At 40.6% G+C, this 19,580-nt stretch overlaps 1 protein-coding gene across 5 annotated transcripts in view; it reads left to right on the top strand.

Moving 5' to 3' along the window:
• CRACD (capping protein inhibiting regulator of actin dynamics) overlaps positions 1-19,580 on the top strand; it is a 147,588-nt gene that overhangs the window by 110,912 nt on the left and 17,096 nt on the right. For all 5 annotated transcript variants that reach the window (XM_075091426.1, XM_075091423.1, XM_075091424.1 and 2 more), the window contains 2 exons: positions 8,017-8,152; positions 17,927-18,091. In XM_075091426.1, the coding sequence (XP_074947527.1) occupies positions 8,033-8,152; positions 17,927-18,091 (285 nt within the window). In that variant the 5' untranslated portion in view covers positions 8,017-8,032. The remainder of the gene's footprint in view (positions 1-8,016; positions 8,153-17,926; positions 18,092-19,580) is intronic.

The following is a 19,580-nucleotide window of genomic DNA, read 5'->3' as shown; positions in this document are numbered from 1 at the left end:
ACAAGCTTTTGTGTTTTGGGTCCAGGGAAATGTCCTGATTCCTTCTCGGACAATTTCATGAGGATGCAGCATTGGGTAGTTCTGTGTGAAGCAATCTAGAGAAAAAAAAAAAGGCAATCTGTCTACCCAGTTGTAGCTTCAAAGAGTTCCCAAGATATCTTCCCCCGTCACATCCAATTTTCATACACTGGGTGGTTTCTTTTTTTTTCTTTTGCTTATTAGCCTGATTTCTGCAATTAGCTTTTGTCAGGCTCCTAATGTCCCTTGTAAGTGTCTTGTTTTGAGTGCCTGCCTGACTCCAGTGGGAGTGCTTTGGTGCAGTGGTGCTTGGTGTCCACCTTCTCACAGAGACTTCATCTTAACAGCACTCTGATTTCAGTAAGTATCTCTTCAAGGCCAAGCAGAGCAAAGCAACAAGTGGTTATTGTGAGGCTTTTAGAAACAAAGCATACCTGGATTTTCCTCACTTGTGTCAGCTGACATGGATCCATGTTGAATACCTTTCTTATTTCTGGTTACAAGGTGTGTTATGAGAATGAAAGGGTGTTCCAGGACGGAAAAGGTTGTGGCAAAGAGTAGCTCTGCTCTCTCCAATTCTTCATTTGCATGGATCCTTTTATAGGATTCGTTAAAGATGTTGGTGAAATTAGAGTTGTTTCACCTTTTCTGTAGTTTATATTACAGCTGAGCACCACAGGAATAGGAGCCACAATTACGGTATGAGTGGCCATTTCTGATGTGTACTGAGTGGCATGCAGTCAGGGAGGAGGAATGGGGAAACCTTGCCTGAAATGGCCCTCTTGTCATCATAGAGACTGGCCTGAAAAGTGAATGTAATTGTATTTTTCTCATCTCTCAACTGACAGTGGGAGAGCAGGGCCAAGGGCAAGCCAGGAAATGGGCCTGTACATTGAGGTCTAGATCAAGGGATTTCACGGCCAGGCACAGCTGTGGCTGAGCTGGAGACCAGCACCCCCTCAGTACAGCTCAGGTAGGGACTAAAGCCTCAGCTGTGATCTTAAATAGAGCTCCTGGCCCCATGTATGTTGGTGGAGGTCCCAGGCGAGGCTGGTCAGGGACATTAAAGCTTATTAGTGCACTCAGGACCCTAACACCTCCCATGATTAATTTCTATGCCCTTAACGACCATGATTTTAGTTAGATTATTAGCATGCATTAAAGATTCATCAGCTACTCAAAACTAGACTTGATCCCTACTTTTAAAAAAATTAATTTACAGTAAGATCATAGGTTACAGATCTCCTGACGACATCAAACTGGAGCTTTGTATAAGACAATGTTGCATGACGTCTTTTGAAATGAGCAGAGCTACGAACACGGAGACTGCAAAACAGGTCATTGGCATCAGCTGGACTGTGGTGGGTCATAACTATGGGACTATACAGTTTTCCCAGAGTTAGTTCCCTGAGGTTTGGCAGTTCCTGAAGGCAATAGGGATATATCTTTAGATTGAGCACAGAAATGATCCCTAAGTTTACTTTATGAAAAAGAATCCTTCAACTACCCTGCCAAAAAATCTCCCTTTTGCCTCTTCAGCTTGTAAGGACCATGTTTTCGGGGTTCTTAATGCAATGAAGCAGTGTGCTGTCTAAGCGCAGTTGTAACTCAGAGTTATGTTGCAGCACGGACAATATTCCCCATCTAGGCATGAGTTAGAACTAAAACTCACATTCCAGCATGACAGATGAAAGAGAGGACACTAAAAATATGGCTCAGAATTACAATCCATTTTCCATTATTACAGTATTAATGCACCTCTAGAATGACTAGAAAATGCAATTTATGTTTTTCATCTCTAGCTGCCCTTGAGACGTTCATGGGAGATGCAAAGAGTTGGAATCAAATTTCTTTTTAAAAACAAAACATTAAGTAAAGGCAACCTATCACTGCATTTGTAATTTCCCTGGGGCACTATTCTGGGAGGTGACTCTTGGACACCTTTGAAGGGATTATACTAAGGGTCAATACCTGGCTAAAACAAGTTCATTCTTGCTCTGCATGCTTTGTGAATTTTTCAGTGTTAAAAGTGGCTCTATGTTAAAAAGTTGGCTCTGAACTCTACTGATTACAGAATTGGTTTCTAATGGAAATCTAAAAGAGTAAAAGTCATGAGGCTGGATTTTTTTGGACTCAGTCTCTGCAAACATGAAAGAACAGAACAACTCATTCCTTCCCTTTATTTTCCAGTTTCTATTTCTAACTCTTTAATATCGGAGTGGGAGGAACATTATGACACACCAAAGAGGCAATTGGTGGTACGAGCTTTCTGTACTACAGTAATGTACTGATACAGGATTATGCAAGAACTGAGACCTCAGTGTTCCATGCTGACAAAACTTCCTCTTTCTAAGGACCCCACATTTGTCTTTGACAGGAGAAATAGCTTTGAGGAAAAATGGGGTCTAAAACATAATAGCCACCTGTACCAAGGTAAACTTAGCCTTGTGTTCTGTGCAGTATTACTCCTGCCTGTACTCTGATGTACTTAAGGGTACAATCCACAGCAGTATATGCTGATTGAAGTCTGGACTGCAGTTCTCTGACTCCTTCCAGCAACACTCTGAACATGCAGCTAGCATGGAAACTTGTGTGAGCCAGACCAGAAAATTGTGTGGGTTTTTAAGTTTTGTTGGAGGTTTGTTGGTTTTTTTTTGTAGTCGGTTATTCAGTCAGAACAGCTCTCTGAATTGTTTCATGTGAGCCACAAGCACTAAGCAAGCACAAAAGAGGTGATGGGAACACACATGGAGGAGGATGAAGGGAGAAGGACTGATACCTCACCTAGTCCTGACTTTGGAGTATCTAGACCTGATGGAAAATTGCATTCTAAATTATAACGATGCATAGCAGTGGATGGCTGACGAGGGTCCAAAAAGCAGTCTCTCCCAGTTTGCTGATCTTCATGTGAGAGGAGTAAACCTCTTCTTGTAGGCTCAGGGCCATTCTGCTGTGAGGGATTTGTATCATATTTCCCAGTTTCTTAGCACACACAGACACCTCAGCAAGAGTGACTAGTGGAAAGAGGGTTTACTGCACAGAGGTTTTTGCAAGCCAAATTCATACATGCATACATTAGATCTATGATACTTCCAATATCTATGTAAACTGTTTTACCTGTGGTTTTCTGGGATTCTTCGGGAAGTCTGAACTACAACAGAAGGTGCTCTCCCTTTCCAGGAGAATGCATTTATCAGCACTGAGTTAAACAAAGAGTCTGAGAAACATACTCATTTTGTGCAGAAGAAAGCTAGTTAGGGGTAAGATGTATTTGAGGCAACTCTTTTTAGAGCTAAATACAGTTAAACCTGGGCTAGGAGTCCAAGTCATGCCCACGGCCAAGATGTGGTGTGGTCCTTGTACTCCATATCTTGCTCTATTTCCCACCCATTTGACACTACGGGCTTAATTATTTGTAAAAATCCTGTGGGATGGTTGGCTCTGCTGTACTTTCATGCTCTCGGGGTACCCTCAAAATGAAGACATGTCTTGGTGCTCTTTTTGTGTCAAAGCCCACATGTATCAAAGAACCCCTCGTACATTCTTAAAAATTTAGTAGTTCTTAAGAATTTCATTCTAATAAAAGAAGGTGAAAAGTGTGTTCTTAGTTTTGCTGAGAAACTCAGTATTCCAACCTATCTTTGGGAATCTGAAGAGGGACACAGGTTTGGCCAAGAAACCTCTGAGAATGAATGGTATTTAACTTTTCTTAGAGTGTGAGAAAACTTGTTTTGAAAATTTGTGTATCGAAACTGAAACTGGAACATGATACTTGGTTTGCAACACACCTTCAGAGAGAACATCTTTAAGGATTTGCTAAAAGTGCTTTGTATTTTGGTATAGCACATCCATAATTCATTAAATTTAGTCAGGTTTCTGGAAGTGAGTCAGATGATGATCCAATTATTTTCAGCACAAACAGCCTTTGAAGTGTCATCATCGGTACTGTCAACAGAAGTGCTCATAAACTGATGGCACTGTTTTCCCACATTTTCTGGAAGTGATATGGTGCCTTGAAACTGTAATACCTTCAGCCATGGCCATGACTGTAGCCCAGGTCTCTGACATACCATGAATCTATCAAAAACCATTCCTGATGTTGACATGCCTTTTAATTGAGGAGAGGGCACAGTCTCTAGATGTGGATTGTGAGGATGTTACTGTATAAAGGCTTCTAAGAAAAACTTCAGAGATGGGAATGGTGGTAGCGGTGAAGAAAGCTCAATTATTCATACTGTAATATGACTTAAAAGAAATTCAGTATTTCCAAAAGTAGAACATAAGAAGAGTGAGAAAAAGGGTGGAAAAGAGGACCTTTGTGTTATAATCTGTCAAACTCACAGCTGGCAAGATTTGAAAGGATTGTGGGCTCCAAGTGAGTAAAATAAGAGACCTTCACAAAGTTCAAGTAGCCTGGAAATCATCTTAAACACTAGTTAAACTTGCCTCTAAAAGAAACTATGTTACTGCAGTGTGTGAATATGCTTGTTCCGATGTACTTTGGCCTACATAGATATTTAAGCAAAATTCTTAAAACACTTACTGGTTACTGGACGTGTGGCTAGCAAAATCACTCAGTCACCCAGTTCTGAAATATCCAGTATATCTGCAATGCATTTTGAGGGGATGCAGTAGAGAGAAGTCAGGTTAATTCACTGTGGGGTTTCTTGTGAAAGTTTCATGAGTTCTGACAATGTGGAGTACGTTTGTTTTGGTAGCAAGTTAATAAGAAAACAAAAACGGACAAAACATTTAAAATATGTTTGACCTCAGCTCTATGAAACAAAAATGTGTGATACTATGTAATGAGAAAGTGCCAAAACTGAAAGCAGCTGGCATATGGGAGAGCTTCAAACAGAGATGCTGTACGTTCATAGCATGATCCTAACCTGCCATTGGTAGCCCTGTGGCACTTGTCAGAGATAGGGTTGGACTTCCAGTGGTGATATTCTTGCCATTGCAGGTCACATGAAGCTCCCAAGCTGTTTTGCATGACCCCGGTGTCCCAAAGGAAGCTTTAAATGACATTTTAACAAGCCTGATCACACTAGCCATAAACCCAGATCTGCACGTATCCAAAAGACAGTGTCCTGTGTATCTCAAACAGTCAGGAGATTCACTGGGTTAGTTCACAGACAGGAGGTGAGACTAGACCACTAAAGGTATCCTCAGCTCTGTAGCAGGATGGGGAAGTTCTTCACCCACAGCCATGTCCGAGGCAGCCCATCAGCACTGACCTCAGCAGTTGCTCATTTACTCCACTTCAGGGACTCAGATTATAGAGCAGTCCCTACTGCCAGAGCATCCCTGCTGCTGATCTGCTGCAGTTTTGGGGTTTGAAGTGCTAGCAAACCCTGTTCATTCAAGAGCTGCAGGTTGGCTGTTCCTGACTTAAATATTAACAGATTCATTAGTAAGGTCAAGAATGACTTGCAAACAAGTCACTGAGCTCTTTAGTGCCTGAATTGCAACCCCTGGCTACTAATTAGTTGTAACAAACAATAGGGATAAACATGAGCTCTCTAATTTGAAGTATGAGAATGCCAACGCACTGGACAGTAAAAGGGGACAATGGTGTCATATGCACAGTGAACAGCTGTGAGACGAAGCCATAAGTATCTGAGCCACAGTATTGCTGGAAAAATCTTTGAGAGGTTCCTCTCTGGAGCACAATATGACCTGGATTATGCATCCTCAGCAGATCTCTCAGCTCAAAGGTAAATTATAAATTCCCCTTGGCCTTGCCTTTTGCACCTGAAGCAGTTTCACATATTGAGCCATGCAAATGCAGGAGAGGTGGACATGGGTTGGTTTGTCAAATTTTGCATGTTCCCCGCAGTTTTGGTTGTGAATACAGGATTTTTCCCCTCTTGTTGAAGGCAGTGCTGCAGCTTTCAGTTCAAACAGACCTACATGGTTATACAAAAAGAGTCAACTTCATGTCAGACCACTCATTTTGCAAGCCAGGCCTGCTAGGAATTTATCTCCATCCAAGGAGCATTTCTCAAACTGTGGTCCATGGCTGATTCCTGGATAGCCAAGGAAGGTAGATATATTCCAGTGCCCTGCAATTTGACCATAGCTCTGTGTACAGTCTGAGTCATGACAATTCAATATAGAAACCTTTTTAGAAGAGGGTTTAAAAATATACTTTTATGGTTTCTCCAATAAAAGGTTTCTAGAAGAAGGTGTATTACCTTTAGCAGCCAAAGGCAGTCAAGTTGTGGTTTTTATTTTTAAAAAAATCTAAAATAGAATATAGCATCAGTTAAATGTTCCCCCTCTTTGACGGCTAAAAATGCTATGAAATATTGACCACTTCTTTGCTTGATTGTGTGCTGATTTGTTTCAAATGGAGCATGTTGCTCAACTATTAATTTTGAGTAAAAGATACTTTTTCAGTTAGTCTGTGTTTGCATGGAGGATGAAATGGTATAGGGAGCTCTGTGTGTTCTCCCCAAAAGCTTAAATGATTTATTTTGAGAGTGTAAATATATTTTAAATATAAACTAGAGAGAGTAAGAGGTTGTGGCTGGCTTTTTTTTCTATTATTTTCTGGTTGCCTCTAAGAAATTTTGTTATAAAAGTCAAGAATAGCCTATCACTTTATCAGTTATAAAAGGCTAATGTAACCCTATATAACATTCTTTCTTGGTAAGAAAAGGTTATCATTTTTACTTAAAAAGATTATTTCCATACCCTAGGAAAAAAAAAAAACCAAACAGGATAAAAAATATAATGTATACATTCCAAATATATTTTACTTCAAAGTATGAATAGAAATATTTTGAGCAATTTCTAAACAGCACATTTTAGAAAAGAGAAAAAGATAGAATACTGATTTTCTTAAATATGTGAGGCTTTAATTTTTCTTCTGGTTTTAATTATTCCTCCCTCTGGTTTTGCGAAGTGTTTGTTTATAATGTTTTTATAACACGTAGAAAGTAGTGTTAGTTAGACCAGTATAAAAAGTATCTATTTTTTTTCTCCAGATTGTTTCTGAAGCTGTAAATGGGTTCCACAGAGTTACCAATAGGTTATTAAAGGGAGACCTCTCAGTTCTATTTTCTTCTACTGTGGCTTTTGTCGTGTTTGTATTTTACTGGCTTTCCACTCACCATAAAATATTCTAGGCGAGATGATTTTCAAACTGAAACATTTGCCCCCCCAAGCCCTCAAGTAACAACCTCTCAACCTTTTTTTTTGTTTTTTCTTCTCAGTCTTCTTGATGAGCCTTTAAAATCTCCACTAAATTAGACTACTTTTTGTTTAATCCCTTTGCCCATGGATTTAGAACAGCCATGTAACTAGGTCATTCGTGGCGCACTCCCCTCCTCAGCTTCGGTATCTAGTTTAACAGTAACACACAGGCATCTCTCGCTGTTTGTTGCTAACCAAACTCACAAGGGGTGGTGTAATAAGCTTCATATCAATTCGGGGGTTTGAGGATAACATTTTATTGACAGGGTGCTCCTTTCGGCGGTGATAGGAACAGCTAAGTGATCAGCTAAACAAGGTAGCCCTTTAGAAGAAGGTTACTAGAGTGTATTACCTCTTCTGTATAACAGTGCTAACTTTGCTTGGGACCTGCTCTCCTTCTTGGACTAAGAACGACATCAGGTCCCAAGCACTGGGACTAAGCACAAATAGAGGCTTTCTTAAAGATGCAGAGTGGTAATGTATGCATCATTATCATCTACCCTGTACCCTAGATTTGAGACTTCTGAGGGAAATTGATTGAGCTGCTCAACATGCCTGTTAAAAACACCCCACTCTATGTCCTTCCAAGGAGGAAACTGTATGTGAAGGAGTTGTGTACCTCCATTAAACTTTTGATAACCGAAAATGTTTGGATACCTCTCTTCTGAGAATGTTCAAAGCTTTTATGTAGAAGGGGAGGGCGAGGGAAAATCTGTACAGCAGGGCAGCTATGACATGAAGGGTCACTCTCATAAATTAATTGCTGTGCTTATTTACTTTTTAACTGTTTTTGTCCAGGTCCTCCCACTATTCTATGGGCAGTCGAGCTTTTTCCCATGACAGTATTTTTATACCTGATGGGAGAACAGAGGGTGAACAGGCCGTCCAAGCAATGTCACAGGAGAACGTTTTAGGAAAAGTCAAAACTCTTCAGGTAAGAAATTTTAAGTGGCAAAAATATTTAAAATGTGGAGAAAACAGTCTCCAGAATGTGTTAAATGTGGATAAAGGTGAGCTGCATTTTCAGTAGCCTTGGAGCAGTTTCTCAGCTATTTAAGTTGTCTGGCCAAAAGCCATGTAAATAATTCATATAATGGGCAAAAGATCTAGGTTTTGGTCTTGAAAGGGACAGCAGTGATGCTGCAAGCAAGTCTGCAGAAATGTCTGCATCTTGTGGAACTCATTTGAATTGAACTCATGTTTTTGGCATGTCCTGATCTGTATGCCTGAGACCCATAGATGTGGCACTGAGTGAAAAAATTAGGATGGTGGTGGTGGCAGAGAAGGGCATGCAGAGTGAGACTTCTCTGCAAAGCCAATTTAACTATCTTTTTTTCCATATTACATTTTATTTCTCCTTCTTTTTCTCCCTGTCCTTTTAGTGGTTCTCATGAAAGGTGGATATATCTATCTCTCCAAAGCAAATGGCACATAAGTAACTACATAAACAACACATTTGTGTATTTGCTTCTAAAGAGCTTCACATGACCTGTTTTCCCTTCTTTTCCAGAACTCTGTCCCATTAGTGCTCTAACTAATTTTTTGCCTTACTTCTCGAACATCTGTAAGATTCCCAGCTTTATGCCTATCTAGACCTTGAAAGAGCTGTCCTTCAGAAGCACATTTCAGTTTATTGCTCAGGGTGTTGCCATGCCTTGTCAAAATGCTGATAAACTTTTAATGCTCTGTAGGTACCTGACTAGTAAAATACCATTGATTTCTTTTACCTCCAAAGTCTACCCACAGTCCATCTCCTCTGGTGAGTGAGAGATCACGCACAGTAGACAGATTCACCATTCAGGACAAAATTGTTCCTTCCTGTGCAGCGCTGTCAGCAGACAGAGCACCTGAATGGCATTGGTTGTGCTAACTGTGGATGAACTTTGAAGTCTAAACCACACGAGGACAGCTCCAATTTCTCTGTGCTGTTTTTTCAGCTTAGATTACCCTGGGTCAGGTAGATTCAATGTGTGCTACTTTCCAGGCTAGAAACCATTATATTTTAAATGACTGCTGACTCTGGGCAAAGAAGTGAAGTAGTTGGACCTGTCTTGCAGAATGCCTTAGTGTCCTTTGGATACAGAACTCACTGTTTTCTGCAGCGAGCTGTGCTCTCCCTATCTGTTGGATCTCTTTGTCTTGGCTTCAGTAAATTAGCTTTTCTCTGAATAGCTTTTTACTTTGTAGGAGCGGCTCTCCCATTTCCAGACTCACCTTAAAATTTCTAATGGAAATCATTGCCTTCACTAAACTCAGAGACATGATAAAAAGCGCAGTAACTGCAGTTGCTAACAACCATCTTCGCTAAGCAAATAGTAACTCAAGAAAATCAAAGCAAAAATTATCACCCTTGAAAGTCACAAAACAAACAGCGATACACTCTTGTTAACATGAACTTTGCATGAGCCTTTTTTTGGTGTGGTTACTTGCATGTATTTTAAGGAGGAGTGTTGTTTCAGCTGCTTGATGTCAAAAGTGTGGTTACCTTTTTATTTAAAATTGAAGGACAGTAGTTCGTTTTTATCATTTTAACATAGCTGCAATCCAGCCTGTAACAACATCCCCGATTCAGCTTTTCCCACTCTGCTGATGATGGTGACATCTAGAGCAACCCATTCAGTCAGAAAGCAAATGCATAATAGATTGTAAATGATACTTTTAACAATTTATATATTTTCACAGAAGTTATATATTCATCTAAATGTCCATGGATTTACTTTAATAACTCGATGGAAAGGCTCCTTATAACAAGCCCAGGGGCCATCTCTTGTATCTGCAAAACCTGCTTTCCAGCACATAACTGTCTCCATTTCCCTAGCCATGATTTCTGCAACTATTCCCTGAGTTTTAGGACAAGATCATGCCAAAATCCCATTGCACATTTTTAGGTTGACCTTAGAGTTGAGACCTAGGTCTGACCAGTTATTTGGACTATCATTCCTGTCTAAAGGTTTTATGCACTCCATACCCATCCTTTTTTTTCTGCTGAAGTATTTCAAAAGGAGGCTGTGTTTGCTGTGTGATTTTGCAGTCACAGAAGACACTGATACTTGGTCTCCAGTTATCAGAAGCTTGTATCTACTTTGAAGACCCTTTCTGCAAGCTTACTCCCACTGGCAATGTCTGTGTTCAAGCAGTGGAACAAGAGGGGACAGTCATCTCTTCTGAAGAGCGCTCCACTCCTTAAAACCAGTTCTGGGGCCAGGTCCTGGTAAAGTCATTGCCATGACACCAACATTACTGTGGTTTTGCCCAGGCTTGTACATCACGGTGGAAGCACAGCATTTCCAGTTTGCATTTGCCTGGCAAGATGCTCCTCAGTAAAGAAGTGTTGCCAGGATTCAGTGCCCTGTGCTGGCTCTGAACTCGCTAGTTTGATTTCCAAACAGAAATCAAAAGCTCTGCAGATTTTAATTTTTTTGGGGGGTGGTACTGTGCACATTCCTGGGAAATTTAAATCTTTTTTGGAAGAGGCACCATGCTTACAAGCCCAACCGATAGCATGGTGAAAAGGGCTTTGAAATCAGAAGAGAAATGCAAGCCATTTGATACTGGTGGTGCTGGATCTCATTCTGCCGACCACCAAAGTGTTTCCCCTTTCTCGCTTTTCATTTCTGCTGGCTTTGGAGTGTTGGTGAACCCACAAAAACTGTTGTATAATGGTGCAAACCTCTGTGGCAGTCTGGACAGCTGGCCAGTGTATGCACTGGTTCAGCTTCTTATTATAGGAATTCTCTCTTTCAGATTACGTGTGCAAGGTAAATTAGTTCTTTCTAGAAGAGCTGTAATTTCTTTTTATTGATTTTCAGATTGGCAGCATTCATCTTATCAGGCTTTCTGTGAATGGATTTTGTTATGTTCAAAGGTTTTAGCGTGGGCCAGAAGTCAGGCTGAGAAAAACTTCCTTTTAACCTCCAATAGCCATTTTGTATCTTGTAGTTGTTTTGTGTCAGCTCAAGTCATCTGCTGTTGTAAAAGCAGTCTTTTCCTTGTCCTTTGGATCTGCTGGGTTTTATCATTACCTAGTTTATAAGATCCAGTATAGAAAGCTAGACTGAACCTGTTCCCACAAAGAGATGGTACCCAGGCACTGGTACTCTTAATGTTGAACTCATTTGGTTTCTTGGGATCTGCTGCTTCACTTCTCATACAGGACCATGAATGAGACACAGTGAATGCTTAAAATCGAAATCTAGCAGTGTGTCAGAACAAAGCAAAAAGAAACTCTGGGAGCTTGTTTTTACATCCTTCCCTTTCCTAAGTTAGATGGGGCTTTTTCTTGCATCAAAGTGTCTTAGATGCACCTCTTTTTGCAGCTGTGACTCTTCCTACTACTGATATTTGCCAGAAATGGTCAGCAAATGAACAAAAGAAGTTTTTGTTTCAGACCCACAAAAACTGTAGCAAGTAAAATGGAAACTTCTTTTGAGCGTCAGTACCTTGATGCGTCTAAGCGATTATCTCCCTTTAGCTGTGACAATACCATGGTGTGGCACTGCTGCTGCCTCTGGAGGCAGGAGGGCAGCTTGTTTTCCACCTCTTGCCTTCACTGAAAGTTTCTTGGGTCATCTGGCATCCACGAGGCTGTGGCAGTCAGTCGCAAGAAATATTAAAGGTTGACTATGGCATATGGCTTATTGCATTTAGGAACTACCGGGCTACATCTTTTTTGTTTCATATGGCCACGTCATTTAAAACAAACCAACACTCTGCTCTGTAAATTTCTAAAACACCCATTTATTACACAAATATTAATTATGATAAAACTTGTCTTGGGGATCCAGACTTCTTGGTCAGATTCTAAAGGACAACTTTTTAAATTCACATTTCCCTGACTTTGTAATGATGTACGTCCCCAATAATTTTCTTCCTGTCAGACCTAATGACTGTTTAATTTTGAATCCCATTTCTTTTAGTCATTAACATATCTTACCTAATGATCAACCTGGTGCTTCCCCTACTGTGCATTGCACACCTCTAGTCTACCAGCCATTCCCATTGTTGTTTCTGTTTGATATTGCCCAAATCTCAACAAGGCTACGAAGTTGTTTTCTAAACCTCAAAGCTATTATCTTTCAAATTGATGCTCTGCATTTTAAAGAATTGGAAGTGAATTTTCACTGCATGATTGCCAAGCTTTGTATTTCTTACAGTTCGTTTCTTTGTTGCCAATATTTTCTAATGCACTGTAGCCTAATTGTTTTCTTCACATTTGACAATTGTTTTCACTTTATAAACCAAATTTATATTTTTTCTTAATCATTTTAGCATTTCTGGGGCAGACCCTCTTGTTATCATATTAACTCATGGAAATAAGCTTCCATTTTCTGTACTCACATCTGCTTTGCTTTTGGTATGGTGCAAGAAGGGACTCAAGTGACAAATGCCACAGATCCTGTATCTTCAGGCTTCTCCAGAAAGTCTTGCTCTTAACATGCGAGCATCTCTATGTGATCCATTGCCACCGTATACTGACATCTTCATTTGCATCTGGGTTTTCTGCAAAAACATGTCTCTAGAGACCCATATACAGTTTGCTGCTTCATCATTCTTCTACTCTGGTCTCTCCCAAAACCTTTCTTGAAGGGTAATGCCCCAAACCACATGCTGCTCCAGCAATGGAGGGTGGAATAGTTCCCTCCTTGCACCTTATAACTAAAACACCTGTGGTAGTACTTCCTATTTTCCTCCTTTTCAGTAGGTTTACATGTTAATATTACATCTAGTTTACTTTCTAAAGCCTCTACTATACCAGTATAACTTCTCACACGATACTTTCCAGTTTATTCTCTCTCTTTCATTTAAAAAACCCGAAATGCTTATATGGGGTGTTTTGCTTGTTTAGTTATGCTGCAGATTTTCCTGCTTGGATAAAGAAGTGGACTCGCTTTCATAGAAGGAACAATTAGTTAAACTGTTTTTTCAGCCTAGAAAAGAAATGATAAGAGAGAGAATGTGATAAAGATGCATGAAGTCATGAGTGGAATTGAGAAAATGAATAGAGGACAACCATTCAGTCTTTCACACCATGAAAACACAAGAGCCTCAGCTGAAACTAGTAACACTTTCGAACCAAAACAAATAGTTCTTTATGCAGAGTTGGACTGTAGAACTCATTGTCATACAGCACTGTTATTCGTGAAGTATTTATAAAAGTTCAAGGAGCAATGAAACAAATTCATAAGGGAAAACTTCCCAACTGGTGATTGACTCCAAAAGTCCTCAGATGCCACAAATCGCTGGAGCGTTTACAAGGAAAATCTCAGTATGGGCTCGCCCTGTTCTTGTACGATCCCAAGGCGTTTGATTTTTGGGTCACTGTCAGAGACTGTACAGGATCAAGGGGAATTTCAACAGTATGGCTCTTCTTAGGACAAGTATTATTGATTAAGTCATTATTTCACAATTCTATATCACTAGAAAATATTATTACATTTATTTTTATATCTGGGCATTGCAAAGAGACATGAAAAATAAGTATTTGAGTTGTAGGCAAAATATGCCCAGCATTTCTTGTAAGACTTGCTTGAATGGAATCAGCTGGAATAGTACACACTGTTTTAATGATTTTTAACTGAACAGAGCAAGCAGCTCAGCGGATCCTGTTTTGGCATCACTCCAGGCATGGAGCCATAAGAAAGATGTGGTTTCAGGGGGCTGAATCCAACAAGCATGCAAGCAGGCATGTACGCAGAAGAGGAGCCAAACTGGAGTGAAAGAGGAGATGTACAGCCCGATCCGGGCTCTCTGCCGGTTAATATGGAAAGTTTGTTCTGTGGCATTTCCTATGAAAACACAAAGAGTGCTTTGAAAGTCTAAGCTTTTAATTTGCTGCAGGTGCCAACCAATGCAGAGCAATTTAACTTAGGAGTTTTATTTCTGAAGTTATTAATGGTAAGCTGGTGTAAAGATGCCAGTTAAATAGTATCACATTTTAGCAAATTATTTTGCATTAAATAAAAGTGGGCCTGTGTCATGGTCCAGTTACTGAGGAAGATTTTAAAAATTGGCTGAGTGCAAACTTTTAATATATTTTTCTGAATCCCCAGTATTTCTTTGCCTTTATCAGATGTGCAGCCCTGCCCCTCACATCATGCTGAATGGCACCACACCAATAGCCACCCGGGTTGGGTGTGAATAGACAAGCTCTCATGCATCTCTTGAATCTCATAGAAAAAAAAATCGGGGATGAGGTAAACCTGGGCTGGAGCACAGCTTGGTGATCCTGTTCTGAAGCACCCCTGTGTGTGTGCTCCCTCCAGCTGCTGTTTCACGGTGTGTCTAATTGTCATATGTGGTAGCCATGCTGTTTTAGTGCTGAGAATGGTTTGTAAGTCCTGTGGAAATAGCTGCCCACTGGCTGCAAACTGAGGGACTGGGAAAGCTCATTGGAGTTGATAAGGCTGGAAGCGGAAGGTGCAGGCAGGAAACGTTCGTCTCCTCCTGCTTCTAGCTGACAGCTAGATTTTGGAGCAGGATGGTGATTTCTGGCTGCTAAATTACAAGCCTTCTTGCAAAATCCAAAGGAGACCAGGTTTGTTTAACTGAGACCAATATGCATCTATGGAGATTTCCAAAAGGGTATTTAAACATGCTGTGCGTGACTGTGCAATGGTAAAAGAACAAAATGTCACGCCTGCAACTTCTAATGACCGGAGTTGCAAATAATCCTCCTTAGGCAACCATCATCCACATACTGTCAGCACAGGGTATTCTCAGGCACAGAGGATTTATAGTTTTGTGTTCAGAAATATATGTCTAACTGAAACTTTTAAGAAATTTAAAGCAGATGCTGCTTTTCAGGGAATACGCCTTCTCAATGGCCTCACAGATTAAATTGATGTTTCTCTCCATCTCTGGGTTGGACTGTGTGTGTTCTTCCAAGTAAAAGTTGTAGGTTTTTCCTTTTCTTTCAGGTATGATGCATTTCTAGGATTTTTATGATTGACCAGTTGGAGAATGTATCTGTATGAATTTTCCTGAGAGAGGATAACTGCATTGTAGTTACAATATAAGCACGTTTTAAAAAAGAACAAGGAGCAGGTTTTACACTGGTCTTTGAAAGCAGTAAGAATAAATTTGCTCAGTGGTAAAAATAAGCTATTTGAAATTTTGACATCTGGTATTCAGCATCAGCTTTGGAGATTAGAATGCACTAAAAGAAATTGGCCAATGTAAAACTATTAGTGGTGTTCATTTAAGGTAATTTTTTTTAAAAAAAATGTCAATAAATAAATAATGCAGAAAATAGCCTTCTGTCATGGAAGGAATGTGAGGGCTGCTAGAGTTTCTTTTTAATATTCAGACTAATTTATGCAAATCTGAGCAAATACAGTTTTAAAACTTGGAAGTAGTTTAAAACAACAAAAAAAGCAAACCTGTGTACAGTCCATAATTATTGAGGATACCCTGTTTCCTGGAAATATCAAGTAAATGACATTTTAAACTTTTATATGCACATTTTTAAAGCAGACCCCTCAAAGCATCCTTGATGACAATTTTAAAGGCCAGTCTTTTTAAAGCACAGACCGTTCTCCACAATAGCTCCATCACCACACAACTCCCACTGTGCATTGCACACACTGTAGATCAAGAACTTGATCAGATGATCAAGAGAATAACACACCATCCCTTCCTCCAAAGCAGATTGCAAGCAATCTGTACATGCATGCACGTTCTCACTATGGAACAGATGCACAAATCCTTAGTTTCTTGGGTAGTTGTTCAGGTAATGCTGACAGTTCCAGTTTTCTGCCTGGGAGAATTATTTGTCTAGGAATATGGCTTTTGTAAGAAGAAAGGAGCAGCCTCAACTTAGAAAACATATTAACAAATTAAGAAACTGTCCTGAAGTCATTTTCTACTGGCATCAGAGGACCTGCAGCAACAGAGCAGAATTACAGCCTTCACACTATCTAAAACAGACATGTTTGCTCTCTCCAACCCCCATCTACTCAGTGGAAACATATAAGATTCCAAGTCAGAGCGCTGCACGGCTAACATGAAAGCTTAGGAGGACTTGGTGAAACCCTTGCCTTTAGACTATGCGTGCACTGCCAGTAATCTAGGCAGGAATAAAACTCTGCCATTCAAAACCACCCACTATGCTAAAAGCATGTACTAGATTAATTTCGTTACTTTCTGCCAAAATCCAAACAGGCATAAATAATGCATAACTCAATGAGAAAACTAAGAAAAACTATTCTACTTTAACAACCTGATTATGAGGAGTCTCTGCATGTACTTTTTGTCTTAATAGTTCAATACAGAGATCTGGTAATGTTTTGGGGTAATATGGATAAACTTTGTATGAGAGTTTAGTCCACTGGGCAACGATGGCAAGCAAGACTGATCTAACCTGAACCCTTTTAGAGGTTCATCTGCTGCTACTAAAGCATATCTTCCCTTGCCAACTGCACGCCTAGGCCATGCTGCTGATTCTGTGCTATAGGGAAAAACCCCAAATCTTTGTTTTACATGCTATCTACTGCAATCTTCTGCAGTTCTCAGCGGCAAACTCGTGTCAGGGGTCCATCTATGTACCTGATGTTCCCACTGAATAGAAGCTGCACAGGTGACTTGCTAAACTGTATTGCTGAGCTGTAGATGTTCGTAGTAACAATAGACAGAAATGGGAGATCTCCTTTGGAGAATTTTCTGTGCTTGAAAGAGAGTAAAGCAGGAAAATAACTCCACGGTTCCGTCCTTCCTAACTGAGAACGATTCCCTGAAATATTTCAGGAACAAAATCTATCAATAAATGTTGCTTACTCCATTTGCTCCTTCTAGAGAATTTTGTCTAATGCTTTTGCAAAAAAGTTCACTTTTGAAGACTGTACGGTGTGTGTCTCTGCAGTAGCCAGGGCTGTAATTTCTCCAATTCACCATACCAGATACACACATATTATATGCTACTTACTTTATTCAGCTTATGTTTGATATAATTCAAGGGTACTTTCTTGTAACCCTTGAGAGACGATTACTTCAGCAATGAAAATAAATGGTTGGAAAGCTCTTTTATCTACTCGTCTACTGTATGCCCCCTGCAGAAACTTCTTTGTGCAAAAGTGGTGATGTGGCAGTGCGTGTGAGCTTGAGCAGACATGAGTTTGTGTGCTGTTCCTATGAGATTAAGCATCTAAAAGAAGCTGGGTTTCCCCTCCTTTAAGAATTTGCCTCCCCTAAAGCAGGGTTATGCCAGACCCTTAATATTTAAAACTTACAACTAAACCTTACAATAAGGATATCTTTTTGAACTACAGCTGCATGAGATGCAGGGTTTGAGGGCTGGAGAAGAAAAAGGTTGCCTTTGGGGCTGTTTTAGCTTCTCAGTGTACACTTGGCTCATTATCCTATTTCTCTGCAACAGTAAGGCTTCCTAATTAGCTTGTGTAAATAAAGCCTTGTTCTATATATTTTAAAAAAGTAATGTTTCAAGATTCAATGTAAGTTTTCAAAAGTTGGCAACACTGATGAGCATTGAAGTTGATCATCCAAAATCAGAAGTCATACAGTAGATTCCTGACCTTGGTCACTTTGCGGGGAGAAAGATGGTGGCCAGTGTTGCAGCGATGTTCATCTTCTTGGCCAGAGTCAGAAGTTGCCCTGAGTGTTTCTCTGCAGCTTTCATGTGGAGAAGGGGTGCATGGTAGACTTGGCTTGTTTTGCTCATAATATAAATACCTTATTTTCTTTTCTTGTTTTTCAGCAACAGTTGGCCAAGAATATAAAATTTGGGCAGCCTCCACAAATGACAGTTTCTGTGAGGACAATGGGGGAGGCAAATGCTGGTATAGAAGAGGATGTGTTGCTCAGTAGCCCCATGGAGATTGAGACTCAGCAGGACACAGTGATCTCAGACAGTGGTAATAAAGTAAGCAATTTAAATCGATGTATTCATGGCATTATAGCAATATTAAAACAGTAAAGTCCACTGGGGCATAGCAGATGTCTCCAGTGAGACGCAGCTGAGCTTAGCAGGCTGTTTTACGTGGGTGGGATCTCTGAGCTTGTGCTTCTTGGACTGGTGAGAAGCATGTGCTCTTGGCATCCTGAGCCGGGTCCCACAGAATTACCAGTTTGAAAGTCTGCTCTGAACCTCCAGCAATGCATACATCACTTGCAGTGTAGTTAGAAGACAGGAAATTTTTCTGAGACATAAAATATCTTGAAATACGGATTTCCCAGCATGGAAAGTTGTGCACAGCATCAAATGGCAAAAAGGAAAATAATTCCAAAAGGAGAAAGGTCTGGAGCCTAAATCCATAAAATCCTGGGGGTAATATCCATATTTCTTGGGGACAGTAATTGAAGGCAAAAAAGGGGGGGAAACATTTTGAGAATGCTCACTAAATCCAAACATCCAGTATAATTCAAATAATTATTCAAATTATCCATGAAGATTTTGATACTGGGAACTGTAGGCATTCAGGTGTCCAGAAGGGCCTCGTTCAGGCAGCGATGAAACACAGTGAGTGATGGAAGATCTCTGGAAATCCTCTAAGGTGAGACTGGTACTGTGTGTTGCTATAATGGCAGAAGGGAGCGCAGGGGACAGACGGACATCCTTCTCTGCCTAGAGGAGGCTGACTTCATGCCCGGGAACCCCTGGGGAAGGCACACGGCAACCCAACATGTGCACACAGCCTGTAAGATCCTGGAGGGACACCAGGGCAGGGGCCTCAGCTCACGGTTACTAGCGCTAGTGCTAGCTGTGTGAAAGGCAAAGCATCCTCTGCAGCTCATGCCTACATTCAGCCAAACACACAGAAGGGACATTCGTGGCTGAGGTGGCCCAAATTCTTCATCAGTCTTCAAGGGGCAACATAGCTCCTCTGTGACCATTTCCGTCTTGGCTGTGGTTGGATCTGTCAGGGGGCCAGGCATTTCGCTGGGACCCACACACTCATGCCTCTCCCTCTGCAGTCTGGAAAGATAAAAATGCGGTCAAAGGAAGGTGTATGTCTTGTGCTTCACAAATACTCCCTTTTGAGTCTGTTAAGGTGAATCAAGAGCATCCTGTGCGCACAAAAAAGTGCAGTGGGATTGTGGACAGGTTTTGGCTATGCACCCTGGTACGAGGCAAGACTCTGTGTGATACCAACATACCAACATACATTCTCGGCAGACAGCGTTCTTGCTGGGGCCTGCAGGGCACCCAAATGTCGCCCAGTGACCTCCAGCTCGAAGAAGAAAAGAATTCGAGCACCAAAAAACCACTAGAGCGTCTTTGGGTAGTAAAGAGGGAGAGATTTGGTCCTTACAACATACTCTTTTAATTATTATGTTTTGAAAACAAAATTAATGCCCGTTTGTGTAGTTCTTTTTCCAAATACTGAGGAGCAAACATCCCTACTCAGAGG

This window comes from Phalacrocorax aristotelis, chromosome 4 (assembly GCF_949628215.1).
Source record: "Phalacrocorax aristotelis chromosome 4, bGulAri2.1, whole genome shotgun sequence".
NCBI classification, from domain to species: Eukaryota; Metazoa; Chordata; class Aves; order Suliformes; family Phalacrocoracidae; genus Phalacrocorax; species Phalacrocorax aristotelis.
This window is presented reverse-complemented; position numbering and strand designations above follow the sequence as displayed.